Source organism: Frankliniella occidentalis, unplaced genomic scaffold (genome assembly GCF_000697945.3).
Source record: "Frankliniella occidentalis isolate FOCC.00 unplaced genomic scaffold, Focc_3.1 Scaffold66, whole genome shotgun sequence".
Classification (NCBI taxonomy): domain Eukaryota; kingdom Metazoa; phylum Arthropoda; class Insecta; order Thysanoptera; family Thripidae; genus Frankliniella; species Frankliniella occidentalis.
Window position 1 is genome coordinate 1,182,824 of NW_026267196.1, and position 24,670 is coordinate 1,207,493.

The 24,670-nt window shown below is 37.7% G+C and overlaps 4 protein-coding genes across 8 annotated transcripts in view; 2 read left to right on the forward strand and 2 right to left on the reverse strand.

The window, feature by feature from the left end:
* Window positions 1–394: 394 nt before the first annotated feature.
* LOC113210752 (uncharacterized) lies at window positions 395–17,501 on the reverse strand. Of its 3 annotated transcripts, none has more exons than XM_026428879.2 (22): window positions 17,353–17,501; window positions 16,307–16,387; window positions 15,851–16,235; window positions 15,586–15,715; window positions 15,338–15,497; window positions 14,853–15,251; window positions 14,688–14,746; window positions 8,064–14,576; window positions 7,642–7,943; window positions 7,388–7,550; window positions 7,154–7,301; window positions 6,626–7,033; window positions 6,280–6,544; window positions 6,043–6,195; window positions 5,755–5,953; window positions 5,478–5,665; window positions 5,091–5,373; window positions 4,861–4,975; window positions 4,390–4,780; window positions 4,085–4,285; window positions 3,801–3,911; window positions 395–3,684 (listed from the first exon to the last, which is right to left on the reverse strand). In XM_026428879.2, the coding sequence occupies exons 2-22, from the start codon at window positions 16,375–16,377 to the stop codon at window positions 3,556–3,558; spliced, it is 10,773 nt and encodes a 3,590-aa protein (XP_026284664.2). In that variant the 5' UTR covers window positions 16,378–16,387; window positions 17,353–17,501; the 3' UTR covers window positions 395–3,555. The 3 variants fall into 3 exon arrangements, with proteins under 3 accessions (XP_026284664.2, XP_052124201.1, XP_026284673.2); XM_052268241.1 differs by lacking the exon at window positions 17,353–17,501 and adding an exon at window positions 17,123–17,272; XM_026428888.2 differs by lacking the exon at window positions 17,353–17,501 and adding an exon at window positions 16,798–16,879.
* On the forward strand, window positions 17,484–21,838 carry LOC113210768 (zinc finger CCCH domain-containing protein 3). 2 transcript variants are annotated; one of them, XM_026428915.2, is made up of 8 exons: window positions 17,484–17,593; window positions 18,013–18,060; window positions 18,195–19,626; window positions 19,697–19,824; window positions 20,037–20,262; window positions 20,340–20,495; window positions 20,583–20,778; window positions 20,899–21,838. In XM_026428915.2, exons 2-8 carry the CDS (start codon window positions 18,042–18,044, stop codon window positions 21,298–21,300), a joined length of 2,559 nt encoding a protein of 852 aa, XP_026284700.1. In that variant the 5' UTR covers window positions 17,484–17,593; window positions 18,013–18,041; the 3' UTR covers window positions 21,301–21,838. The 2 variants fall into 2 exon arrangements, with proteins under 2 accessions (XP_026284700.1, XP_026284717.1); XM_026428932.2 differs by having other exon boundaries at window positions 17,509–17,647.
* On the reverse strand, window positions 21,819–24,110 carry LOC113210789 (LETM1 domain-containing protein 1). 2 transcript variants are annotated; one of them, XM_026428954.2, is made up of 6 exons: window positions 23,919–24,110; window positions 23,360–23,656; window positions 23,089–23,268; window positions 22,721–23,018; window positions 22,454–22,600; window positions 21,819–22,304 (listed from the first exon to the last, which is right to left on the reverse strand). In XM_026428954.2, the coding sequence occupies exons 1-6, from the start codon at window positions 23,996–23,998 to the stop codon at window positions 22,128–22,130; spliced, it is 1,179 nt and encodes a 392-aa protein (XP_026284739.1). In that variant the 5' UTR covers window positions 23,999–24,110; the 3' UTR covers window positions 21,819–22,127. The 2 variants fall into 2 exon arrangements, with proteins under 2 accessions (XP_026284739.1, XP_052124204.1); XM_052268244.1 differs by having other exon boundaries at window positions 23,909–24,053.
* Window positions 24,111–24,530: 420 nt separating this feature from the next.
* Window positions 24,531–24,670, forward strand: part of LOC127749567 (small ubiquitin-related modifier 2-A) — a 24,376-nt gene continuing 24,236 nt past the window's right edge. Inside the window, exon 1 of the mRNA XM_052268245.1 lies at window positions 24,531–24,575. The gene's annotated coding sequence lies outside the window, so the exon portion shown is untranslated. The remainder of the gene's footprint in view (window positions 24,576–24,670) is intronic.

Consider the following 24,670-nt stretch of genomic DNA (forward strand, 5'->3'; position numbering starts at 1 on the left):
ACTCGAGCAAACTGCATCATGTGTCCCCTGCTGGCACATTCTAGACGCGTTTATCATGGGCCATGTCATGCAGTTTTAATGCAGGTTGAACGAAAATGGAAAGGGTGCCACCTCTTGCACATTTGTAAAAACAAAAACAGTTTGAGAAACAGGGTAGGCCATCCCGCAGTGCAAGCATTCACCACAGGCAAGGTGTTGTCTGCCTATCAGGCGCTATGAGACCTCGCATTGGCTGAACTTTGCAATATCGCAACAGCAGATGACGGACAAACTTTTAGGATGATCCAACCACAATAAGGGGAAAAATTTAAGTTTTACAATTATTTTTTTGTTCTATGTCTGACTCGTTTTTCATTTTTAAGGTGGAGTGTTGAAGGGTTAATGAAGGAATACATTTGCTAAATGCAATACTAACATTGTATAATTGTAAGATACAAATTATTGAATGACATGCAAAACACACACTTACATATGTATACAGAACTCTCAAACACACAAAAAAAGTCAATCGTTCCCATTTTAAAAAATAAATTCAATAGATTAAACAGAAATTTCTTATCTACCTAAGTTTTCAGACAGTAGAAAGACTTGTAATTTTGTACAATAGTTTCTTGTAATTTGAACGCTCTATGCAAAATCGTAACAGTGGTAAGTAGGATGATCCACTACAAACTAAAATCAATTTTTGATTGTGAAAGTCAGTGACCCTTGTTTAACGTCTCCATTCACATGCATGATTCATCTTGTCATCCAGATTTTGTAAATTTAAAAGTAGAGTACAACAAACCAAACAGCTTAAGTTAAAACTCTAGAAAGAGACATTCACATATCACACAAACTACACAACAATATTTGAAAATAAAACAAAACAACAAAAAATGTACAGTTGATTGTATAGAAAGGACTAACAAGCTCACTCTATAGTGTTTATATAAAAGAAAAAGGTCTGTATGTACATGTAAATATATATCATCTATATACCTATAAGTAAAAAGAACTGCAGTTGGAAAAATAAATAGAAAGACATTTAGTTCATACAATTATCTATTTACATTGTGATTGAGAAGCAGGACTAGAGATGGTCAGAAAATAAAATAATGGAGCTTCGCATACTGCCCAGCAGATGATGCAGAGAAACTTTACTGTGAGACTAACATGAAAATTTCATTTCATTTAGATTAAAATCACAATAATTACATACCCCAAATTAAGGATAAAGCAATCCAGCAAAAAGAAATTAAGATAGAACCACTGGGAACCACAAAATGATTAATTCATAACAATTGTTTTAGAGGAATCGTCCTAAGTTTACAAGCCATTGCAGGATAAACTAGTCAATGGCTCTGAAGATCACATAATTTCGTTAATTAACATGTCAGGTAATATATTCATAGTATGGTCCACAATTTACACATGACACAGTCAAGATTTATTTTCATCGTGCTTAAATGTGCTGTTCTTATTAAAATATATTCTAGATTATTTCAATTTCACTGACTGCAGTCCAATTTTAAAAGAATGAGTGAGCATCACAGGAGTGCTACAGAAACATTGGTCAAACTTGTAAAAAGAAAGTAACAGCACTGCCTTCTTTTCATTCTTGGAATTCCAAATGCCGTCAGTACCAAATATATTATGAAAATGAAACAAACCATTGCTGTTATGTTCCAGACGTGTCATAAACTGATGTTCCTGAAAGGTCCGCCGTTCATTTGATAAGCATCTCTGTACAATGAATTCATAACAGTAGACTACATAATTAACACATGCTAAAGCACTTAACATTCTTTGGCTTGCAAAAGGGGAGATACAGATTTAAGCAACCAAGGTAAAAAGGAGTCCAGTGAGCCCCTGGCAGTGGAAAAGAAGAGGCCACTGCCTAGAACTTACCCACTCTATGATTTCCTCAACCACAAATATTATATCCTATATACATTTGCCTACAGTTTTGGGTTTACAGCACCCTCCTCAGGATAACAAGTATTTATTTACATTGTGATGCAATAACAAGCAAATGAATACTAAAGTAGTATTGCAGTAGTAAGAAACAATGTTCACAATAAGCTATATCATCAAATCATGTAAAACTTGCATTCACCCTCACAACATGCAGGAAGACTCACACAACACACATGTATACCAAATGAAACTAAACAACAAGCAACTGAAATACTCTTCACAGAATTCATAGGCAGAGCTTCCAATGTAAGAGTACATTAACAAATATGTATGTACTCTGAAAATGAACATTAGTAACACTATCAATAAAACTCTACCATTAATTGCATCTACCAATAAAAGTTCATGAAAGGTAACAATATAGAGGAGACAAGAGAAAATAAAAGCCTATTTTTCTGTTCATTTGATAGCAGACACTGTACACAGAAATCTACTGTGTACTTGCTCAAGAACATTATGCTATACTCACAATACCAGTAAAGCATCTTTGGCACCAGATGATATGTGGTAAAAGTAACATTCCACAATTTTTGTCTTTGATGAAATTTAGAATACAAATTAAAAAGGCGAAACTCAATGAGCAAATGGATTCTTTTATGTGAAATATACAATATTGTACTCTTTCTTCTACATAAGACTGGTTATTTTCTATAATTAAAGGAATGTTGGTACATTTTTAATCAGATTGCTATGCCTTTTGTCACCAACACAAAACAAAAGACTGGTATAATTAAGGAATGTAAACACTATACAGTGGTGATAAAATCTCTTACAAAATAAAATCATAACGCCAATTCTCAAAACAGAGACCACTTTGAGGACTAATTAAGTCCAAGTTCACCACATTCATAAACACAGCTTTCAATGCGATTTTGGCTTTCAGTTGTAACTGCAGCTTGGTTGATAAAATACACTGATAAAAAATGTAATAACTGTTACTATCCTAAGGCCAACAAATAAAAAATCTGCAATAACAGAGACTTTTTTTCATAATAAGAATAAGAGTTGTTCAACCTCACAACATGCCATTCACGTAGCTTAGTATCTATGTCATCACCTACATCATTAGAGTTGTTAACCATTATAAACTAGGTAATTGTACCTCCTTGTCAGGAAATAAAAATAGAGAGTGTGGAGTTAATGGTTTCATGGTTTGCAAAAGTTCAAAATGAAAACAACTATATACATATGGAATGTGGCTGACTGGCTCTTCCTTTCCCTTTCTGTGTAACGTTTTCAAAAAACCATTCATTTAGGATTAAAGATCAGAGATAAACTGCATTGAGATTAGATGTGTAAAAGAGGCAGATTAAAAATGAAAATTAAAAATGTCCAATCATGTTGTCAACACACCCCTTCTTAGTCCCATATTACCTTATGTACAATACTTCCACAGAACAAAATAGAATCTCTCACTAATACTTGTTTCTCATTCATTTGCAGGAACATTATAGAAGATAGCAGTTAGCTTATAAATAAAATTTAAGTACGTAGATACTAAAATATTGCACCACTGAACATTTCTCGCATAAATGTGTCTCCAAACTTCCAATAGTTGCAATCAAATCTTAAAACTTGTAGAAATTTGGCACAACATTAATTTCTAGTGGATGTTGAAGCAGAGCTTCCACTGTCACTATTATTGCCACTGGAGTTGTTACCTTTCTTTCCAGATTTTGCTTCAATACGGTCTAGAAGATTTTGGCAAAATTCGTGTAGTTCATTCTAAAAGAACAAAAAAAGCTGTTAAATTTAGCCACAAGGGAAGAAAGTCTCTTCTTATTTGGTTCAACATGATTTAACAATAAGAATTAAGTTTGAGTTGACTGGATTTCACTTACCTGAGTGTAGGTATACAGTAGTTTACACTGACTGGGGCTAAGTTTTTCTTGATCCACAAATGATGATGCATGTGCTAAACAGTAGCGACTCTGATCTTCCTTGTTAACAACCTTAAACACACAACAAAATATCATCATAATTATTGATGCAGAAGTAATATTTAAGATTGTTTCAAAAATACTGCAAAGCACCCTTCACATTTCTTGAAACCAAGGCCAAGAAAGATAGAGAAACTCTATTGCATGTGAAACTGAAAGAACTACTCAGACAAACTTTTATTTACCATTGACAAGAAAAGGATGGTAGAGCAAACTTCACATTCCAAAGTTTCTACATCTTCAAGTTCTTTCTGAATCTTGGACTTCTTCCCAGCAGACTTCTTCCTAGATCGTTCCATGCGCTCTGTTGAAGTTACTCCTTTCTTCTTCAATTCTTGTTGGGATGTTATTTCTCTTTCTAAAATTTCCATTACTGAAGAGAGAATCTGTTGATGAAAAGATACATGAAAGTTATTACCAGAAATGCTTCACAGAATTGAAACCATTCATCAACTAGAAAGGTTGACCAAGCAAAATAATTGGAACACACCGTATTTAATACATTAAGTGATGATCTCGGGTCCTCAGCAATAGCAAATATTAATTTGTCAAGAGAAAAGAGAGGTGGTTCATTACACTTCTGCATTTCCCTGAATGATTCCATAGCAGAAAGAAGCCAGCTTGGCGGAGCAAATGATACACTCTCAGAGACAATATATCCAGTTGCAACACTAGATGTGTGAGCACGAGGAAACACAACGATAAACTGACCAGGCTCTTGAACAGTACGACAAAGAGGCACTTTACGTTCTGTGAGCATGTTTGGCGGAATCATAGCAGTATCAGAAGCAAGCCAAAGAGCCTTCTTGCGTACATAATGGGGTGCTACATCTTGCATAGCAGAACGGAATTTTTCACTGCCATGTTCAGGTATACCATACCTGTGTTATAAAGAAAGAAAACAAAATTACTAACAAAGAAAGTAGTACATAACAATAGGTTAAATCAGATAAAACTTTACCAGATCTTTTTAGCGCCTGTGTGCAGATATTCAATCCATGGCAATCCATGAGGATCACGATACCAGCAACATGTAGTGAATACCATACCAAAATGTAATGTTGGCACAGTCACACCTATATTACAATGGATAGATATAGTTGTTACAAACAAGGAAAATGAAAAATCAAAACAGTACAATCAATGGGAAAACATAGTAATATAGAGGATAAGTAACTTTCAAATTCGTACCAATAATTGAGCCAAGCGATCGTAGTACAGAGCCATTGCTGTTTGAAAAAACTTTTAGATTCCAAGGATGTTTAGCAAATGGTGAGTTACGGATTGGAAAACCATATGGCGGATCACTACAATCAACTGATCCAGCATTAACACAGATATGGAAATTTCGGTCCCTCACATGGCGCCAGAATTCATGTTCAACTTCTGAGGCTGAAGGAGAACTTCCCTTAAACCACATATGGGTTGTATTTCGAGCTGTGCGGTAAAATGTGGTCAAAGGCATGGATCGGCCCTGAAAGGCAAAGAATCTTATAAAGAGGAGGACATAGGGTGCACACAGAGATTCTAAACAAGGTCTATCAGGATACTTCAGTTAATACTTGAGAAGAAACGCACTTTGACAATACACTCATCTTCTTCATCAGCATCAGAATCTTCTTCCTCATCATCGTCTTCATCATCTGCCTGAGAATCTGCCGCCGCTTCATCAGGTGAGGATGCAGAAGCAGCTAAACGTTTGTCTCGTCTTTCTTTACGCATTTCCCACTCTACTTCGACCATTTCAAAGAGATTATCTCTTTCACCTAGAAAAATTTAACATTCAAATAGAATTAAGTTATGCAATAAAATAATTCCATAGTACACTTCAAAGATTGATGTATGGATAGCTAACCTGTTTTCAAAGTTTCATATGGAAGGAGGCATTTGCAATATACTTCATCCAATTTACTTGCTCTATCTTGTGCACTTTTAGGGATGCGCATTGTTTCAGCTACTTTAACCCAACGCTTCTTGTCCATGACTTCCATTAAACCACCAAAATTTTGTACAGTAGTATATAGTCGAGGCAAATCAAGTTCCATACCTCCAACCTGTTGTGATAGAATAAAAGTCATTATGCAAATGAAAAAGTCTCAGCTCAAATCAAACAGCACTACCAAACAGTAATGTTCGTGCATACCAATGGTGGATGTTTAAGATGGATATTGTGTTGATCAATGTATTTAACAATGGCTCTCATCTCTTTGGCGTTAGGACCCCAACGATCCATCATTTTGTGTACGTACTGATTGTCGGCAGTAAACCGTATATCATCTTCCACATTACAATCCGGCTAAAATTTTGTAATAGAACATAAATTTTAGTATGAACACATCCAGATAACAAGTATCTCCAATTCTTAGATAGAAATTTGTACCTTAAAGCTGTGGGGTGCAACTATTCTGCAGAGTCCGTATTTCTCAGCTATGGGACGTATCTTTTCAATATATGCATATGGGTCCTGAAATTCTTTTTCTGTTGGATGGAAAACTGGAGCTTCTGAAATATTTCCAGGCACAGGTCCATTATATGATCTGTTAGATTTTTGTGAAGGTCTAGAGGGTCCACTTGATGTAGAAGAGGTTGATGGTAAAGATGGAGAGGGTGAAGCCCGAGATGAGCTAGATTTACCCTTCGAGCCCCTGAAAATTTAACGCAGATTTTGAAAATAAAGACAAGTACAATGTAGAAAAAATAATAAGTGTAGGTATTTGACTTGTTACCTTCGTGAAGACTTGGCCTTTTCACTCGCGTCACTATCAATAGATGACTGTCGGTTCAATCTCCCTTTCCCTTTTGAATTACACTGAGATGCAGATGGAGAGGCAATATCCGACATAGGAGATTTGTTTCTTGATGAAGCAGGGGACATCGAACTTTTGAACTCCTTTGTGTCCTTTGATGAAGATGATGATGATGATGGTAAGAGTGGCAATGGTGATGTGTCTTCTCCTGAACTATCTGTTATTGAAAAATGTGTTTCTCTCTTGGTTTTTTCCTGAGGTGATTTGGCTTTACTGCCAACATTCTGACAGGACGTCTTGCTTTCTAGTGACTTTTTAGCAGATGTTTTTGCATCAGCTTGCTGACCAGAATGCTGACCAGCTTGGGATGACATTTCCATTTTCACTCTGAAACACAAACATTATGAGAAATATTTAAAAAACAAAACAAAAAAACAACCCTTTATACTTTCTGTTTTGTTTTACTTCTTTCATTTCGTAAATCTGTACAACTATAGGAAGGCTCACCTTTTGTTTGGCAATCCATCTTCAGCTGTGTCATTGGGATGTTTAAAAGTTGGTGGTTTCTTTACAATTTTGGCACTCATAACCACTCGATTGTTAGGACCCTTTTTGCCCAACCTGACAGCAACTGCTCTTACATCACCTTCATGACCTATAAAAAATTTTGTACCCCAGAATTGTAAAAGTTTTGAAAAGTACAAATGTGTAATAATTTAACAGTTGTAGAATCAGTCTTACCTTCTTGTCCTCCTAGTGGAATATAATAAACATCACTGTCGTCATTTTGAGAATCATTGGACGGATTACAAGTTTTCTCAGATGGAACTTCTAATAATCCTGAACGTGGAATGTTTTCATCAATTTCTACCTGAATGGGTACATAAACAGGATCTTTGCTCACCTAGGAAAACAAAAAAAAGATTTGAAATTTCTGTTGTGACTGAAAAATTTTCAAATTGATAAAAATAATTATCACAATGATTATAAATTACTTGAACAGTCAGAGGATGAGAGATTGATCCAACTGAAGTCGAGTCTTCTTCATCTGATCTAGACAGTGTTTTCGATCTTCTCCGGAACGGCTGACTGACAGGGGGAGTATCAGTTTCGGCTTCAAATGCATAAACACTACTTTCATTGTCAGCAGAAAAAGCTGCACTATCAAGCTTCAAATTAGTAGATGGATCAGGTATGCGACCAAGTAAAGATTTCCGTTGAGCTAGTTTCTTTTCCTGTGATGTTTCATCAGTAGAACTCGATTCTGCACCTTCATCTTGTTTCCTTAAATCTTTTCCTAGCAAAAGAAATTAAAAAATGTGTCTTTTTAAATCTAATAAAATACCTTTTTTATAAAATGAAACAAATCAAAAACAGTGTGGTGTTCAATCTATGTAAAAGAAAATTAAAAGCTCACCATAATTTTGGCCAAATAAAGCTGTAGGAGGAACACTATCTGCAGTAATTGTACAACTTTTTTCCAAAAGCATGTTTCCAGTTGTCTGAATTTTCTTCAATTCATCACTTAGTGTAACTCGTTTTGACTGAGTGGAGTTCACAACCTTGCTACTCTTTGCAGGAGATTTGACACCAAATGCATTCCGCCAAGTTACTTTCATTTGATCACTGTCTAGAGGGAGAGAGGACTTGACAGGTGAAATTTGAGCACCACTTTTCAATGAATCTCCACGCTCGTTTCTCTTCTTCTTTTCGGTTGATGATTTATTAGTTTGTTTCGCATTTTTTTGTTCTTTTGAAGGACTATTTATGCGCTCCATACTGACGCAAACTTCGGCAAGACTGTTTAAGTTGGAAATATCTTCTTCCATCACATCACAAGTGCAATTAGATCCATTACTCAAGAGACGACAATTATGTTTGTGCTCCATCTCAAGATTAGAACCATCCTCCAGCCATTTTTGTACTTTCTGACATGGTGTCTCAGCTGTACTACCAGTTAACAGTCCTGAGACAGAAGATTTCTCACATTTACTTCCTGGAGAATTCCCTCTGACTTTGCATAACTTTTCAATATCTGATAAGGACCGTTTTTCTAAAGCATCCGCTAAAACTGCACCACTCTTCATCTTTGCTAAATCGTTTTTAGTAGGCAAATTTGTTCCTATATTGGCAGTGATGGGGAGACCAGGGACTCTCAAGGTTTCTTTTCCAAGAATTTGAGCTGGATTGGCCCATAAGGAATGTTCAGGAATTCGTTTGTCACACAGAGTTCCATCCGAGGACCGCTCAGCAAGACTTGTAGCAACCTCTGCTAAACTGTCTAGTCCAGACTTTTCAACATTCAACTTTCCAGTCTGTTTCTCAGAAGATCCAGGTGTTTCAATAACCTTCCTTGCAGATATATCTCGTTTCTTTTCTAGACCTTGGAAAGCTGTAGACAACATTGTAAGTGTTCTATGTGTGGAAGCAAGTTCCACCTCAGTGCCCTTACGCTTGACATCAGTATTCGTAGAAACCGCTGAAATAGAGCTCTTTGAAATGGAAGGTGAAGGTGTCACACTCACTTTAGAAACTGTTTCTTTTAATGGGGAAGTGATGATTGGAGGCATTTGAGAGCTAGTTACCCTCATAAGAGGAGATGGTAGCTGGCCAGAACTTGCAGGTGCTGGAGAAGTGGAAGGAGTTACTAGTTCAGAAGAATCAGATGTCTTTGCAGATGCATAAGAAGCAGCAGTTGAATATGGCTTACGACTAGATCCAGTCTTTGCAATTGCGCGAGTGGATGCAAGTGTCCCGCTGCTCTTCAAAGCAGCAAGAGCAGCAGGTGCTGATGGTATTCTTGATGTCAAAGCAGGAGATGTGACTATACTGGTGTTGGAAGAAGATGTTGTAATCAAATCTCCATGTGCAACACTTCTGACTGGTGATCCAGTCAGGGCCACTTTAGGATCAGGAGGAATCGTAGTCTTTCCTGACACCAGGGGCTTGCTTGATAATGAGTCAACAACAGGGCTTGATTTAGATGATGACGTTGATATACTAGAAGTTGGTCGATTTTCTTGAGGTTTAGTCGCTGATGAAACTACCAAAGATGCAGATGAACGAATTAAAGGAGTAGTACTCTGCTTCATGTCAGCTTTAATTGGGGTAGCTAGAGTTCTGCTACATGAAACAGTACTGACAGTAGAAGAGGCCTTATTAGTTTCAGATGAGATAATAGAAGTATTAGAGGCTAAACTCATTGCAGATGAAGATGAAGGAAATGTGTTTGAAGTGATAGAGGAACTGGCAGCAAACTTAGGCAAATTGCCACTTTTCACAGCTCTTGATTCAACACTTGCACTTGAAGTACTTGAAGGAACAATACTGGTTACAACTAGTCCTGATTTGCTCGGCGACACAGATGCATTTGATGCTTTCGAGAGTAATGTGGAGTGAAGAGGTTTAGATGTTGGCACAGGTGTTGAAATAAAGCTGGCAGTCACTGGTACAATGCTGCCTGAAGTTGCTTGGCTGGAGAAAGTTGCAGTAATTTTGGGAGCTGAAATCGTGGTTTGCTTCACTGGCTGTGATCCAGCAGTTACTGAAACTAAAGGTTGTGATCCTTTGGAGATTGACACTGACTGTGAAGAAAAAGATGGCAGTGTTTGCAAACTTGAAGTAGTATTAACTTGAGGTCCAGATTTTGAAGACTGCACTGGTTGCATAACTGACATCAATGTTTGTCCCTCAGAACTAGGTACTGAGTTGGGACTTGCAGCGGCTAAGACATGGGAACCATCTTCACCCACGGAGAGGATGAGTTTTGACATGGTGCCATTTTTATTTGCCAAAACCAACTGGCGTTTCATTCCAGTGCCAGTCCCTTGAGCATGGGTGAGCATGGGGGAGCATGCTGAGGAAATGCTTGCAGAATTCTGAATATTACCAACCATTGAATGTTGCGTACTTGCAGAACTTACACTTTGAATATTTGTGACTAAAGCATTTTGGATATTCGGTGAAACATTCTGAACACTAGCAGTCATTGCATTTTGCAAATTTGTTGACATAGTATTTGGCATATTTGTTCCCATAGAATTCTGAATGTTGGTAGCCATGGCAGTAATTGTGGAAACCCCTGCCATAGTCTGAATTTGAGGCTGAACTTGAGCTTGCGTCTGAATAATGCCAGGGTTTCCAAAGGCAAATGGTACATACAGAGGGGAACTTGCCATGATTGTTTGTTGTGGTTTATCCGGAAGCCGCAGGGACAGCAGGGAGGGCATAATTGGTCCTGACACCATTTGCTGCTGACTTGAAGTCATTGTCATTGTACTTCCAGTTGACAAGAAGATTGTTCCTCGATTGCTATTGACAACTAATGGGTTCATGCCCACCATGAGAGGTGCACTCCCCACAGAATTGGTTATACCAGCTAGGTTTGAAGATTCTTTCTTGATGATAGTTTGACCTGGAGCCAACATAGATGTGAGGGCTGACTGGACTGGCAGTAAAAATGGAGCAGCCGCTGACGTCCCTGATGAAAGTGGCCCAACTTGTAAAGGTAAAGTCATAGTGGTAGACATGGGGACCGACAGCGGCATATTACCTGATGTTTGCAGAGGTATGCCAAGTTGAGTGCTGAGGGGTATTGGAGCTGAGATGGGCAGAGTCAAGGGCGTCGGCAAAGCAGTTGTCACAGATGATGAAATTGAGGCTGGAACAGCAGTAGCTAGAGCAGAAGGAACTTGTGTCTGCATAGAGGTCAGAAGCTGCCCCGAAGCACTCAAGACGGTAGAGGGAATTCCTAATGTTGATGAAGTTGCTATTGTAGACAACCCACCACTTGCAATAGGCAGAAGATTGCAGGAGACAGACTGCCCTTTCATTAGTACCGGCGGTGTCGAGAACGTGGACGAGCACGCATTTGAAAAAGCAGACATTGAGGTTGAGGTCAGAACAGCTTTTGCTACTTTAGTGCCAATATTTGAGTGAGTGCTATTTGGATTAAATGACATTCCAGATGGAGCAGCCATACTAGGCATTGGTGCAGGTAGTGCTGGCTTGATTGAGAGTGAAGAACCGTAGGTGGACGATAACAATGTTGCATCTGAGGCTAAGGTGGATGAACTTTTTGACTTTGAAGCAGAGGGCATCTGGCTCATAGTTGTGTGAGCACCACGACTTCCTGAAGCAGTTGTTGCACAGGTCAACAAAGATGATGAGCAGGGAACAACTAAGGATGAAGTAATTGGTAGAGGCGTATCCACTGAAATGGTCTTTGATCCAGTTTGATGGAGCTTAGAAGGAGGAGCTGAAGGCATGCTTGAAGTCAATGACATGGAAGTTAAAAATGGTTCAGAAGTATAAGCCACTGAGTCTGAAATTGCTGTCCCACTGGATTCAAGAGCGGTATCATCTTGCAGGGACTTATCAGATGATTTGTCCATTTTAGGTGACAAATTGATACTTAATAATGTTTTTTCAAGTTCTTCATTTAAATTTGATTGAACTTCACTGACTGGTTTTATCCTCTTCTTAGAAAGAGACTTCTTTACATTTGAGGGTTCAAGCTTTGCTTTCTTGGTACATGTGATGGGCTCCTGTGAGAAGTTTTTGGTTTGTTTACTGCCTGAAGAGTCAGTCTCAATGGATTTTAATACTAAATCCTTTTCTGGAATATCCTTTGTTAAACTGTCAACCGCAGTTGTAGAATCAGTGGATTGCTGTTGATTTATCATTTCTAAGCTGGCTTTGGTGGCCGCAATAACATCTTCTTCAGAATCTGAGGGAGGATCAACTTCAGCAAAACTAAAGAATCCCCTTCTTTGACGCAAAACTCGCCGGTTTTGACTTGGTGATGAATCTGATGAACTAGCATCACTTGCTGATGAAACATTTTTACTTTCATTATTCTTTACCAGCGTGCTCCTGCGTGAACTTCTTCGTGGGCTCCTGGATTGCCGGCGTCTCAGTTTAACATCATTTCCCTCTTCATCATCATTTTGTCTCTTTCCACCATGGTCATTTTCAGAAGATTTGGGTCTAGCTTGAACAGATGAAGCCTTTCTAATTGACTTCTTTGACAGTAATTTTTTATTCGATGTGGGCTTTCGATGAGATCTATCACCACCCAAGGTATTATCCTCAAAGGATGAATCACTGGTCGATTCACTTGAAGCACTCCTTGAGCCCCTTGACAATACCTTCTTAAGTGCAGTGGACCTTCTACTACGCCCACTGATCTTTCCATCAGTTCCTTCATCACTACTATCAGAAGATGCTTCTCTTTTACTATGAGATTTCCTCACAGTCCTTGATCTGGTTGTAGGAACAGCAGGAGAGATGGAACTTTCAGAATCAGAATCCTCTTCTGAAGAAGAAACCTCTGATTTGGGTCTAAATTTACTTCTTGCTGTTGAATAGTTTTCCTCTGAATTGTCCAGTATTTTCCCAGATCTAGTTGATCGAGATGATTTTCTTTCCAGGACATGGCTTTTAACAGCTGATCTAGTGGACGGTTTAGATGTTGACGGACTGACATCATCACTGAGATTATCATCACCAGACCTCCCACTGCTAGCGTCATCATAAGACCGAGATACTTTCTTTTTGTCTCTTTTAGTCCTTTTAACATGGTATTCATCATCTGATGAATGGACTTTACCTTGCCGTGTGTAATGTTTTTTCTTCTGGTCTTGGTCACTTTCAGTATTACAAATCTTCTTCCGAGATTGAATTGACACTTTGGCATCTTTCCCTTCAGATACTTTAGACACTTCTTCAGTAGGTTCTTCTTCATCAGAGCACACTGCTTTTTTGGACAAGCGAACATTTGATCTCCTAGTTCTTGGTGATAGTTTTACTTCATCTTCATCTGAACCCTTTTTAATAGCAATACTCCCTGTAAGTGGTGCCTCATCTTCATCAGAGGGTACCTTAAATCCACTTCTTCTGGAGGTGCGTGGAAGTTTGGTATCTTCATCCTTAACAGTCTTCTTGCATGAACTGTTTAAATCAGTCCTCACTTTCATTAGTTTTGTGTCTTTAGTTGACATGCTACTTACAACCTTGGTATTTTCATCTGATGTATCATCTGATTTTTTCTTAGGGGAGCCCCCATATTTAAGTCGATCTTGCTTGCTTGATATCTTATCAACAACTTTGATGTTAGTTTCTTCTTGGGCTTTGTTTTGATCAGAATCAGTTTTATCATCCACTTTGGAAGAATTACTTTTCAATGATTTAGAGTTACCTGACGTTGATTCCCGTTTACGTATGTCTTTCTTATCCTTACTGTCTTTAGACTGAGGGGATTCTTTTGGTTTCCCTTTATCGTCCACAGTAGATGTTGAAGATTTGCAGACAACTGCAGCAGCAGCAGCTATGGCCATTGGATTTGTAATACCAACCGCTGTAAGAGGTCTTTTAATTGAAGATGGAATTCGTAGGTCAGGAGGGCTTTTCAAAACTGCTGCCAGGGGTAAATCAAGCTGACTTTTAGAAAGTGAACTGGTAGCCTTGGTATTGGCAGGCTTTGGCGTTGCTCCATTGCCCACCTTTTTAGATTGCTCTGTGGCTTTTGTTTCTTTTCTCTTGCTTTCCGTAGGCAAGTTCTTAGATTGTTCAGCGACTTTAGATTGATCTTTCTTCTTGATCTCAGCAGGCAAGTTTTTAACATGATCCTGGCCTCCATGGTTAATATTAGCCTTGTCTTCAAGAGATGTATCCCGCATGTCACGAGAGCCTCTTCTAGATCGAGTTTCCAAGACTTCTGAATCAGTTTCTCCAGTAGTGTCACAAACAAGTTCCATGACATAACCTTTCTTCATCCTAACAGGGGTTGTTGAAGGAGTTGAGTGCACATCCTTTTTATCATTATCATTTGAGTGAGATTTACGGAGGACTCCATTAACATCCTTGCATGAACTAGAAGCAGCCAATTTCTTGCTCCCAGTTCTCTGTTTGGAGTTGTCTTCTTGAGAATCTACAAAAAATTGCCAAGAATGAAAAACCATTAAGAAACATGCCGGAACTCAAGATAATACTAATAATGTTAGGAAGAACATTTGTAATAAATATGTTACATAACACATACCAGATGCATTATTATTGGATGTTGAGGCATTTGCTTGACCAGGTAACAGTGCCACAAATCTAAGAAAAATATGTTCAGTTAAAACAACACCCATACTTTTCCTACATCCAAAATTATCTATAAAAATAAAAATCACTAAAAATCTACAAAACAAGAAATTCACACCTATGAGCAGAAGGGGGTGATGAAGGGCTAGAAGAAAGACCACGTCGGCTCCTTCGTGGTTCCATTTTCATTTTTCGTCCTATGTTTGCAATGCTCTTTTTGATTAACTTTTGCACTTGGACTAATGGTTTGGGCTTTTTGACAAGAGGTTGATCATCTTCAGATGAGAAATCAGAGAGAGATGTAGCAAGTTTTTTAGACAGCGGACTTCCGCCCTCAGGTGAGCTGACACCACTTTTTTGCTTAGTTTTAAGTGTAACACTTGTCCCCAAATTTCTCCTGCTACTCCTCACAACATTCTCTGTCACAACCTTCCCACTTCGTAGTCCTCCACGGTTTCCACTAGATGGAGTCACAATTAAAGAAGGGGAACTAATAGATGGTTTCCCGCTGGAAGTCCTATATGTTGCAAAAGGAACGAGCAAAAAATATGAAGAGCACAGACTAAGAAAAAAATGGACTAGAGAAAAACAATCAAGACTAACTTTGAAGACTTCTTAGAAGTCAAATTTTCTTTGTGAGTGGAATCTTTCTTTCTTGTTTCCACCTTCTTAGTTCCAACCTTCTTTTGTAAGGTTTTCGAAGATATGTTGACAACAGCGCCAGCATTAGATCTTGTTGTACGCAGAATTGGAGTTGATTTGACTATTGAAAGAAAGGAAGATGGGTATTATAGCAGACAAATTTATAAGAAATGCAAGTGCCATAGAGCTGTAAGAGTGGGAGAATATACCTTTGCTTGTGAGAGTAGAGACAGTCGTTTTCTTGATGCGTTGTTCCTGATATTTCCTCTTCAGGGCTTGAGCAGCATTAACAGCTTTTAGAGCAGAAGATGCTGCTGACTTCAGAGGTTTTTTCGTTTTCTATAGAACAAGAAAAGATGGTTTACAAACAAAAATCAATTTACCTAAAAAATGTACAATTCTCAAAAAGAATAGAAAGTATGAACCTAAATGGATGAATATAAAATAACAACAACACCACATTAATATTCTTACCTTTTCACTTTCTTTACTTTTATCTCCAAGTCTATTGCGTGAATTATCAGAGGAGCCTTGTTGCGACAGCAATGTGGGCTCTGGAGATGGTGCTTTATTCAAATGAACAAGGTGAGATGGAAGTGCAGTTGTGCCACGGTAGCACAGAAAGGTGATCATGTCTTCAATACTGGGTTTTTTGGCACCACGTGCTGGGAGAGCACGCTTGCCTGTTGTTACTACATCACTATGGTTTCCTAAACTTTCACTTGCCTTTAACCCATTTGCTAGATTACCACTTGATCCACTAGATTTCTCTGATTTTTCTTTCACTGGCGTCAAGTGAAGCAGATTGCTCAAGCTACTCACACCTTGGGCAAATTTCCGCTGAGCATGGACTTTAGTCCTGAAATCAGATTCAAAACCGTTTTAGCCTCCAAAAATGTGAAAGCAATGAAGGATAAAGTAAGAAATTACCGCTTTGGATTGGCATCAAGAGGACTAGAATCTCTTCTCCGACGCTTAGTGTCACTTCTACTGGAAACCATGGTGTTTTTGCTGAAAAGTAAACATATTGTTAATCAACAGAAATAATCAATGAATAAAAGAAAGTGAAAAAGGTACTTCTAGTCTAGATAAACAAAATATAGCTTTCTAGGAAGAGGAATATGCTTGGGAATAATGATACAAAGTGATAGTTTTGATTCGTTCCACTTTCAGTTGATATTACACATTTGTGAGAAAGAATTTTCATACAACCATAGATACATCCCACTAAATGTTTTCTCATCTAAAGAAAACGCCAGGGGAGATAGGATTAAATGTTAAACAATGGCTAACTGAGTGGGGCACTGAAAGTTGTCAATTGGTGTCATGAAACCTACTTTCCAGTAGAGGGTTAGGCCTAGCAAAACTTGGTAAAATATCAGATCCATTATGAAAACAAAAATTAAAATGATAATACGCACAGTGTTTTACACCGCAGAGTTCAAGGCCTTCGCTTTAGCAAACATTGAAGTATGTAGGTTAAGTACACTTCAAACACTTCAAACAAGTACACCGTTATATGGTTAGGTTATGATTCATCGCGCCCTACTTTCAGAATCTCAACAATGGGATTTGCGTCAAAATATGAATCTTGCCCAGACAGACGCTTTGTTGTTAACACGATTAGATCAGATCAGCTTTGAAAACCATGGTGTTCAACATTTGTTGACTAGTTATGACTCAAAAGTAGGCTGAGGTCTTGTCTAGGTGAAGCGGTTGAGAGCTTGGGCAGAAAGGGACCCCTACCGAGATACAAACGGACGCAGCAACAACAAACTTTGACATTCTGATTACTCCACAAGGTCCTTCAAAGTTTAAAATCTTCGTAGTACAAAAATGTATTCAAAAATTGTAGTTAAAGGTCCTTGGTGTTTCCTGTTTATTTGCACAGTTTCCTAAAAGGCTAAACGATGCTATCAAAAGCCCACCATCTGCAACCGTGAACGAGGATGCGTATCATCATCATTCTAACTCACCAGGTTCACACATTTACAGAGAACATTGCAACTTTCGACACGTCGTAAGTACTTGACATCTCCTTTGGCAAAGTTCACACAACGATAGTTTGTTATTGTTTTGTTAAAACGTTCTCAATTTGGCCAACAGGTGGCGGCTGAAACTTAAGGGGGGCCGTTGCGTTGCAAGCGGGTACCTTGGGCAAACGGACATTTTGCAGGCCAACAGACAGAACAGCTGTTCGTAAACTGGTTTCTTCTGGTAAAGAAATGTTTAACGTGAAGAGTAAATTTCATCATCATCTTTAATTTTCTTGTAATTAAACATCACAGGAAAGCTGTTACAATTTTTCTCAAATTTCAATTCTTTTTTAATTATTGGCTGGCATTCTACTTTTTGAGAGGCATTAATACAATATACTAAGAACAAAAACAAAGTTGCGAATTGTTAGTATCATAAAATGTATTGTGTTTTAATTTTACTACTCATTTAATTTCGCATTCGTCACAAAAATTATGGAAGTTGAAGTAGCTGCTCCAAAAACTGATGATATATAACCTAGAAGGAATTTGAATTTTCATTGTCCACTTGCTTGATTGCTGTTATTAAATGCGTTAATGCCTTTCCCCCCTTTTTTATATGTATTTTTGTTTCGCCTCTGTCCCTGTTTCTACATGTAGGCAACACATAGAACAACAAAGCACGAGGGATGGACAAGACCTGCGCAGGTAAGAAATATTTAATATTTCCATATCTTTATGCAATTAAGAGCATGAATTTAAACTTGAATTCAAACTGCCATCACACTTGAAATTGTTTGTTTAAATTTCCCTGCGTAATATTTAAGTGTCCGCAATTCCAGGCTCATCAGGGGACTTTCAAGGCCATTCAACCTATTTAACCGAAGATGGGACACTTCAACCTCAGTACCAATATCCAACCTATACTCTTCAGGAAAACTATTGTAATCCTCAACAATTTGATGTCCTCACTCATCATTTAAGAAATCACCACGCTTCAAATTCATCAGTTGAGCAAAATTCAAGTAGTGTCAGCCACGTGCAAGCTATTCAAAACGCTGCACCACGTGTTCATATCAATCCAAACTTTCGGCCCAAAACTACACTAAGGACGGAAATGTGCCCAAGTACTAGTCAGCGATCAAGAGTTCACATCAATCCTCATTGGCGAGGTAAATTTGAAACTGCTCCTGAAACAACATTGAAGCCACCAGAAAACCAGTTGTACGCCTCATGTAACAGTTCTGGAAAAACAACAATTTTTGTGAATCCAAAAGTCTTGCCACACCTAAGATTGGAATCAACCAGTCATTCAGAAGCGAAAGACTCTTCATCCAATCAGCAAGTACTATGTAAAAGTGAGAAAAATGTGATTGCTCTAAATAATTTGGAAAGTAAATTTTCCAAGTGTTCACAACCTGAGAAGGAACCTGCAATGCCTAAATTTGAAGTGGTTAACTCTACCAAATTGATAGCTGAACCAGATCAGTTTGTAAACCCACAGAGGTCCTTTAAGAATACTTCTAGCAAGTACAAACTAGTGAGGAATTCAACATCTAGTTCAAATTTTAAAGTTATTAGAGGGTCTCCTGGAAGTTTTTTGAAAAGGACAAGGAAAAAATCTGAAAACATACCAAGTTCAACTTCAAAGTCTATCTACAAATTTGTCCGTGATGTTAGTTCTGCAGATTCTGTTCCAAAACAATTAGATTCTGGTCATCTGAAATGGACGCAGAAAATCAGTGTCTCTCAGGCTACAGGAACGTGTGGCTTAAGAACTATTAGTGTGAAGAAAGATGCTAAATCTCAATTTAAACTTGTAAAGGTACCAAACAGTGAGCTGTATCCTAACACATCTCAGCCCGTAGTCAACAAACCGAAGACAGTTTACACTAGATATAAGCTGATTCGTTCATCCTCCTCAAACAAACTTTCATCCAAGAAAAATATTGCAGTCAAAAAATTGTTTGCTACAGTTCCTGGCCTTCCACTTCAATCCCAATTCACCAAATCGCGTTTTAAAATATCAAGGACATCTCTGGGAACTGGAATGAACTTAGCAAGGAGAGTGTCAAGATTTGCAATAGTGAGCACCTCCAATAACTCCAAGCCACAGCGTAAAAGTAGTCTTGTAAAATTCTACAGGAGTGAACAAAGGCCTAAAATTCTCCGCAGTAAGTTAAAAAAGTTGGGTGCATATGGAAACATAAGCTGGCAGAATCAGAAAGCTCTCTCTTCTACTAAATCTGTCATCAAACTCCCTCAACCGTCAAGGTTTGTATACTTCATAGAATCCATGTCCTGTCTTTTTTGGTGACTTGAAATTTATATGTTTCCATTCTAGACCCAATCAAAACAACAAACAAAAAGATGTACTAACATCTAGTAAGTCGTCCAACAGAAGTCTTATAAACATTGGTGGTGTGCTTTATCGTTCTACACGGACCTCACTCACTCGTACCCATCCAAAAGGTAAGAATTAGTTCTATTTTTAAAAATGCACCAACTTTTTTGTTTCTTTTTTGAAAATTGGGGTCTTGCAGGGGGGGATTCTTGTAGCTCTTATGCTCAGGTGAACGTAGTAGCAGTGTTGTGGGCTTAAGACTAGTTATAATTAATAATTATTTTATTTGCTCATTCATACATGTACACACAAAGATATTAATTTCCTGCAATATTTTCAGAATCAAAGGAGCAAGTCCTTAACATTCGAGGCAAAAAATTTGTTCTTGACGACAAAGGAACGACATTAAGGCCGAAATGTGACCCTGGTGATGTTACTCATGCTGGTAATGGTAGCAAAATGAGGTCATCCATATCCAGAATTGATATTGGTGGTGTTACTTTCATCAGAAGAAGTGATAACACATTAGTACGAACCAATACTCATTTTGCTAGAAGCCTATTAAGGTATGCAACAAATATAGTTTTTGAAAATTTTACAAATTTTATGTTATTTTACCCTTTTTATCTACTTTCTTCCTTAGCCTTTCCAAAATGAGAAGTATTGCTTTCTTAAGGGGCAAACGTAGCAAAATTAATCAACCATGTTTAATTTATCAACGTTTTGGAAAATGCCATGCCCATGAGGCAGGCAAATGTTGGCGAGTTCATAACCCAAAAAATATTTCCATTTGTAGGAAGTAAGAATTTTTTTCTTCTTTCTTTCATTTGTGTGTAGTAGTAATATGAAATACCTTGTTTGTAATTAAATTTACCTTTATTTCTAGATTCTTGCAGGGAAATTGTGAAGCAGAAACTTGTCTGCTCTCCCATGATGTAGGGCCTGAGAAAATGCCAACCTGTCGGTATTTCCTTGAAGGATGTTGCGTTCGCGATAACTGTCCTTATTTACATGTCAAGCTCAGCGCTCATGCAGCAATTTGTCGTGAATTTCTGAATGGCTACTGTGAAGCTGGTGACACGGTAATATTTTTTCCCTGTTCTACTGTTAGTTGCCTATGACTGCTTTCAAAATATTATAAAAAATAATGGTTTGAAGACTAAGCTTCCATTTGTGGCTATTGCACAATAATTTTGTTTCAGTGCAAGAAGAGGCACGTCTTTATTTGTCCTGACTTTGAGCAACTCGGAAAATGTAGTAAAGGTAAGTACTGCCCTTATCCACATAAAAATACACCCAAGATCCACATTCAGAATGAATTAAGAAAAAGTACAGTAAAAAGTTTAAGAAAAAATAAGGCTGACAAAACTGGTAAGAGGAGGGGCTCAGAGGTCATTGTGTCTAGTTTAAAAGATGGAGAAAAGAGAAAGAGATATTATGATGAAAGTAAAAAACAAACTTTGGACCCAACAAATTCAGACCAAGTTGACTCTGAAAATAATTCTATATCATCTGATGAAGACTTTGACGAGAAGGAAGAGAAGGCTGTAGCCCAGATAAGAACCAAAATTGGAATATTACCGGCTTACATCCCTCTTGAATAGTGAAATCAGTACAATAATTTGGCCTGGAAGAGTGTTTCTAAGCTACATTACTTGTAATTTCCAGTAATTTCATAAATAATCTATAACTACATTGATATACATTTTGTAAATTTCTAATTGTAACATTTCAGTCTGTTCTTTATTTTATTCATAAGATTATAAATTCAGTTTGCACTCGTCAAATGCCCATAAATAGAGATGGTCTTAGAAAATATTTAATCTTCAAGTACAAAGTTACAATGAAACTTCAATGTTCTAAAAGTGCTTTCACAAATGCCATTTTTAATTTTTAAGATGAAAAGTAAAAGCGGTTCTTCCATCAGATTGGTTGTTGTCGGCTGTGATCAAGTACCTGCCTTTACTATTTAGATGCATGTACCTGTTAACCAACTGAGGTGGACTCTTCATTATCAGAAGAGCTGTTCCCTATGTTGGTCTTTACTGGTTCTTAGGTGTTTCATAGTCTTAAAATTAGGGGTGAATCATTTGTATTTTTTTTTAAAGAAAAAGAAACATAATAAAGATTAATATTGGTTAACTGCCCATGTGTATAACTTTTTTCATACCGTACAGATCAAATCTGTAAAACAAAACAACAGTTGAACAAATTGAACATAGATAATTACCACTTACGGCAATAAGCCTCCTTATCTTTCCTCAATTGGAGACGGCTGTCGGGACAAATATCTTTCATATTCACAACAAACTATAAATTAATATTTTTCATTTACAATTCCATAAATATAATTTATCACAGTAAAGCAGAACTTTGGAGTACAACAAAAGGTGGGGACTTAAAGGGCTGAACCTCTTTGAGGAGCAGTATACTAGTGAAACAAAGCCCAATTACTGGGTTTGTTGTATGCCAGAAGCACGGGGCAATGAAGTAACAAAGAGAGACTAGTTTCATCAACTTGGGTTGATATCTTCACCCATTGAGAGAGCCATGCACACATGTCTTCACTGCGCATATTTACAGGGTTTAGTCCCCTTAAAAAGCATGCCTAGAAATGGGGAAAAAAGAAATGTTACCATACAAACAATCTTTCTTTTATTTACATAAAAACAACAATTTTAAAAAAAATTATCTCTAAAACTTGAAAGAGTTTTCAAACAAAGATAGTGAATTAAGAAAACTTATCGTAACTCTTACCGATCGCATCTCATCTTGGGTCAAGGTTTCAACACCACCTTCCCTTAGGATTGCCAAATCAATTTCATGGATTAAACTAGCATGATGAACAAGCCTATTGCGCCTCCGCCACATAGAATGCATTCCATGTAATCTCAAAAGAGCATTCTGAAAGTAACACGAAAATCATCATTCTGATTTGGGAGAGAAATACCAACAACTACTTGATCATATATATGAGGGCAAGAAAATACAGTAAAGAGGCTGGATGAGATGGGAAATACCAACCACATGAGAAGGCATTAAGTAATCAATGTGATATGGATCTCCTCGAAAAAGTGGGAGACATTGAATAACAATTTCAGGTCGAGGATGTTGACCACTTCCAAGGCAGGCAAGAGCATGAGACCACTTTTTATGCAAGGTTTTATCACTTTTCACAGCCTGCATATCCAGTTGTAGTTGTAAACTTCGAAAAACTGCTCTCTGATTTAAAAGCCTTTTTCTATGGTTCAGCATTGCAAATTCAACTCTTTGTTGTAAGGTCCAGAAATGCTTACAAAGAAGCTGACGCGGGTATTTGTACCTGACACAAGAAAATAGATTTCAAACCTATAAGTTTCAATAGGAAATTGTAACCTAAGTATAATACTTACGCCACTGGGAACATTACATAATTGGCAAATGGCAGAGAAGAAAGGACCAAGAATGGGAAAATTTTCAGCATGTCTTTTGGCATACTTTGATAAAGTTCAAGCTCTTTCCTGGTTAGTTGGCGTAAAACTTGGTCGTCCCACTTTATGTTAGAGACAAGTCGAAAATACTCTTTTATATCTCTAAAATATATTAAAAGAGTAAAATTAAATCATCACACTAAGAGTAGAAGTGGTATATTGACTTTGTAGAAACAATTTAATAATTTTTTACCTTAATAATTCTTTGGTGCCCACCATGAAAATTCGATAAACATGCATAGCAGCAGGGAATTTTTGATCCAGAATCTTTATATATGAATTGACATATTCCATGTACCTTGAAACCACTGTCACATGCAAGGACTTCTGCTTAATTCCTCCATGTTCTCCTGAAGGAGATTTTGGAGGTGGCGGTTCAGGCGATGGAACTTGAGATGATGTTGGTGCTGATTGTTGTTTCATGTGTGACGCAGATGAAAACATATTCAAACGCTGATGCGTGAATGTGACAGAGTTGACCACCTCATGCCTAGCAATCATAAAAAATAAATAAAATACATTGTCGTGAAAAACATAGCAAAATTTGGAAAGATAAATTTTTCTGGGAGTTAAAAAATGAAAGAAACATTTTAGAGTGAAATGTACTAATATAAGTTTTTCCAGAGGAAGATATATTCAGGTGGTGTCACTATAATAGTTGGACGTTTAAAAAATTCATATTTATACAAACAAATTCTACCATGAAATTCTAAGGTTATATAGAACGGATAATATTACACACAATTGCGTACATTTTTTGACGAGCAAGAGTTTCTGAAACCAAAACTTGTATTTGGCCGCATAAGCTCCGGCGAAATACCCTGACAGTCATTGTTTGTGACAATAATTAACATAAAATAACGTTCACTTCAAAGTGGAACTCAAAAATGGACTTCTCGCTTCTCGTCTGTCTGTCGTCTGCTACACGAGCTTTCGTTGTTCACCTGAAGGGGCGCTATGTGGCAACTAGTAACGAACGTCTATAAACGGATATTTGGAGCCAGATATTTTTTTAAATTTCATACACATGACAACAAGATCGATATCGTGCTTTGCTCGTAAATTACACCACTCAAATTCGCTAGACAAATTTTCTGGAGCATTTTGGACTTCCCTCTGTTCAGTCTCCCCTTCTGCCCCCCCCCTCCCTCTTTTCCATCGTAAGAATCATCTCAAAATTTCAAAATGAAGTGGTTTGATTTTGATTTTTACTAATGCCAGGTAATTGTGCAATGCATGCAATGTTCAAAAGCAATTCTGCAGGCGTTATTGATTTGCTGATCATCATTTACACAGGCAAACCCTGTTGTTGGCCTTGTTGGCTGTCCTGTCCTACCGCGAAGGGCGGGCGGGACATCGACTACAACGCCTCCTGTGAGCAGGTTCCAAACCAACACTGAGAAGAAGGAGTGTGTACAGCCAAAAGTAGCCATAGCAGTTCGCGGTGTTTTGTTCACGATTTAGAAAAAAATAACAATAACCATCACAATTAGTGTTACCAAAT

Bases quoted from the DNA above. Each gene is read 5' to 3' on its own strand.
- LOC113210752 (XM_026428879.2), bottom strand. From the start codon at position 16,377: ATGGTTTCCAGTAGAAGTGACACTAAGCGTCGGAGAAGAGATTCTAGT. The intron at 16,236-16,306 runs GTAATTTCTTAC...ATCTGATTTCAG, and splicing joins CTTGATGCCAATCCAAAGCG to GACTAAAGTCCATGCTCAGC. The intron at 3,685-3,800 runs GTAAGTGAAATC...TTGTTCTTTTAG, and splicing joins TACTGTATACCTACACTCAG to AATGAACTACACGAATTTTG.
- LOC113210768 (XM_026428915.2), top strand. The intron at 19,627-19,696 runs GTTTGTATACTT...TTTCCATTCTAG, and splicing joins AAACTCCCTCAACCGTCAAG to ACCCAATCAAAACAACAAAC. The intron at 20,263-20,339 runs GTATGCAACAAA...TTTCTTCCTTAG, and splicing joins TTTGCTAGAAGCCTATTAAG to CCTTTCCAAAATGAGAAGTA.
- LOC113210789 (XM_026428954.2), bottom strand. From the start codon at position 23,998: ATGACTGTCAGGGTATTTCGCCGGAGCTTATGCGGCCAAATACAAGTT. The intron at 23,269-23,359 runs GTAAAAAATTAT...AATATATTTTAG, and splicing joins GGCACCAAAGAATTATTAAG to AGATATAAAAGAGTATTTTC. The intron at 22,305-22,453 runs GTAAGAGTTACG...CCCCATTTCTAG, and splicing joins CCCAAGATGAGATGCGATCG to GCATGCTTTTTAAGGGGACT.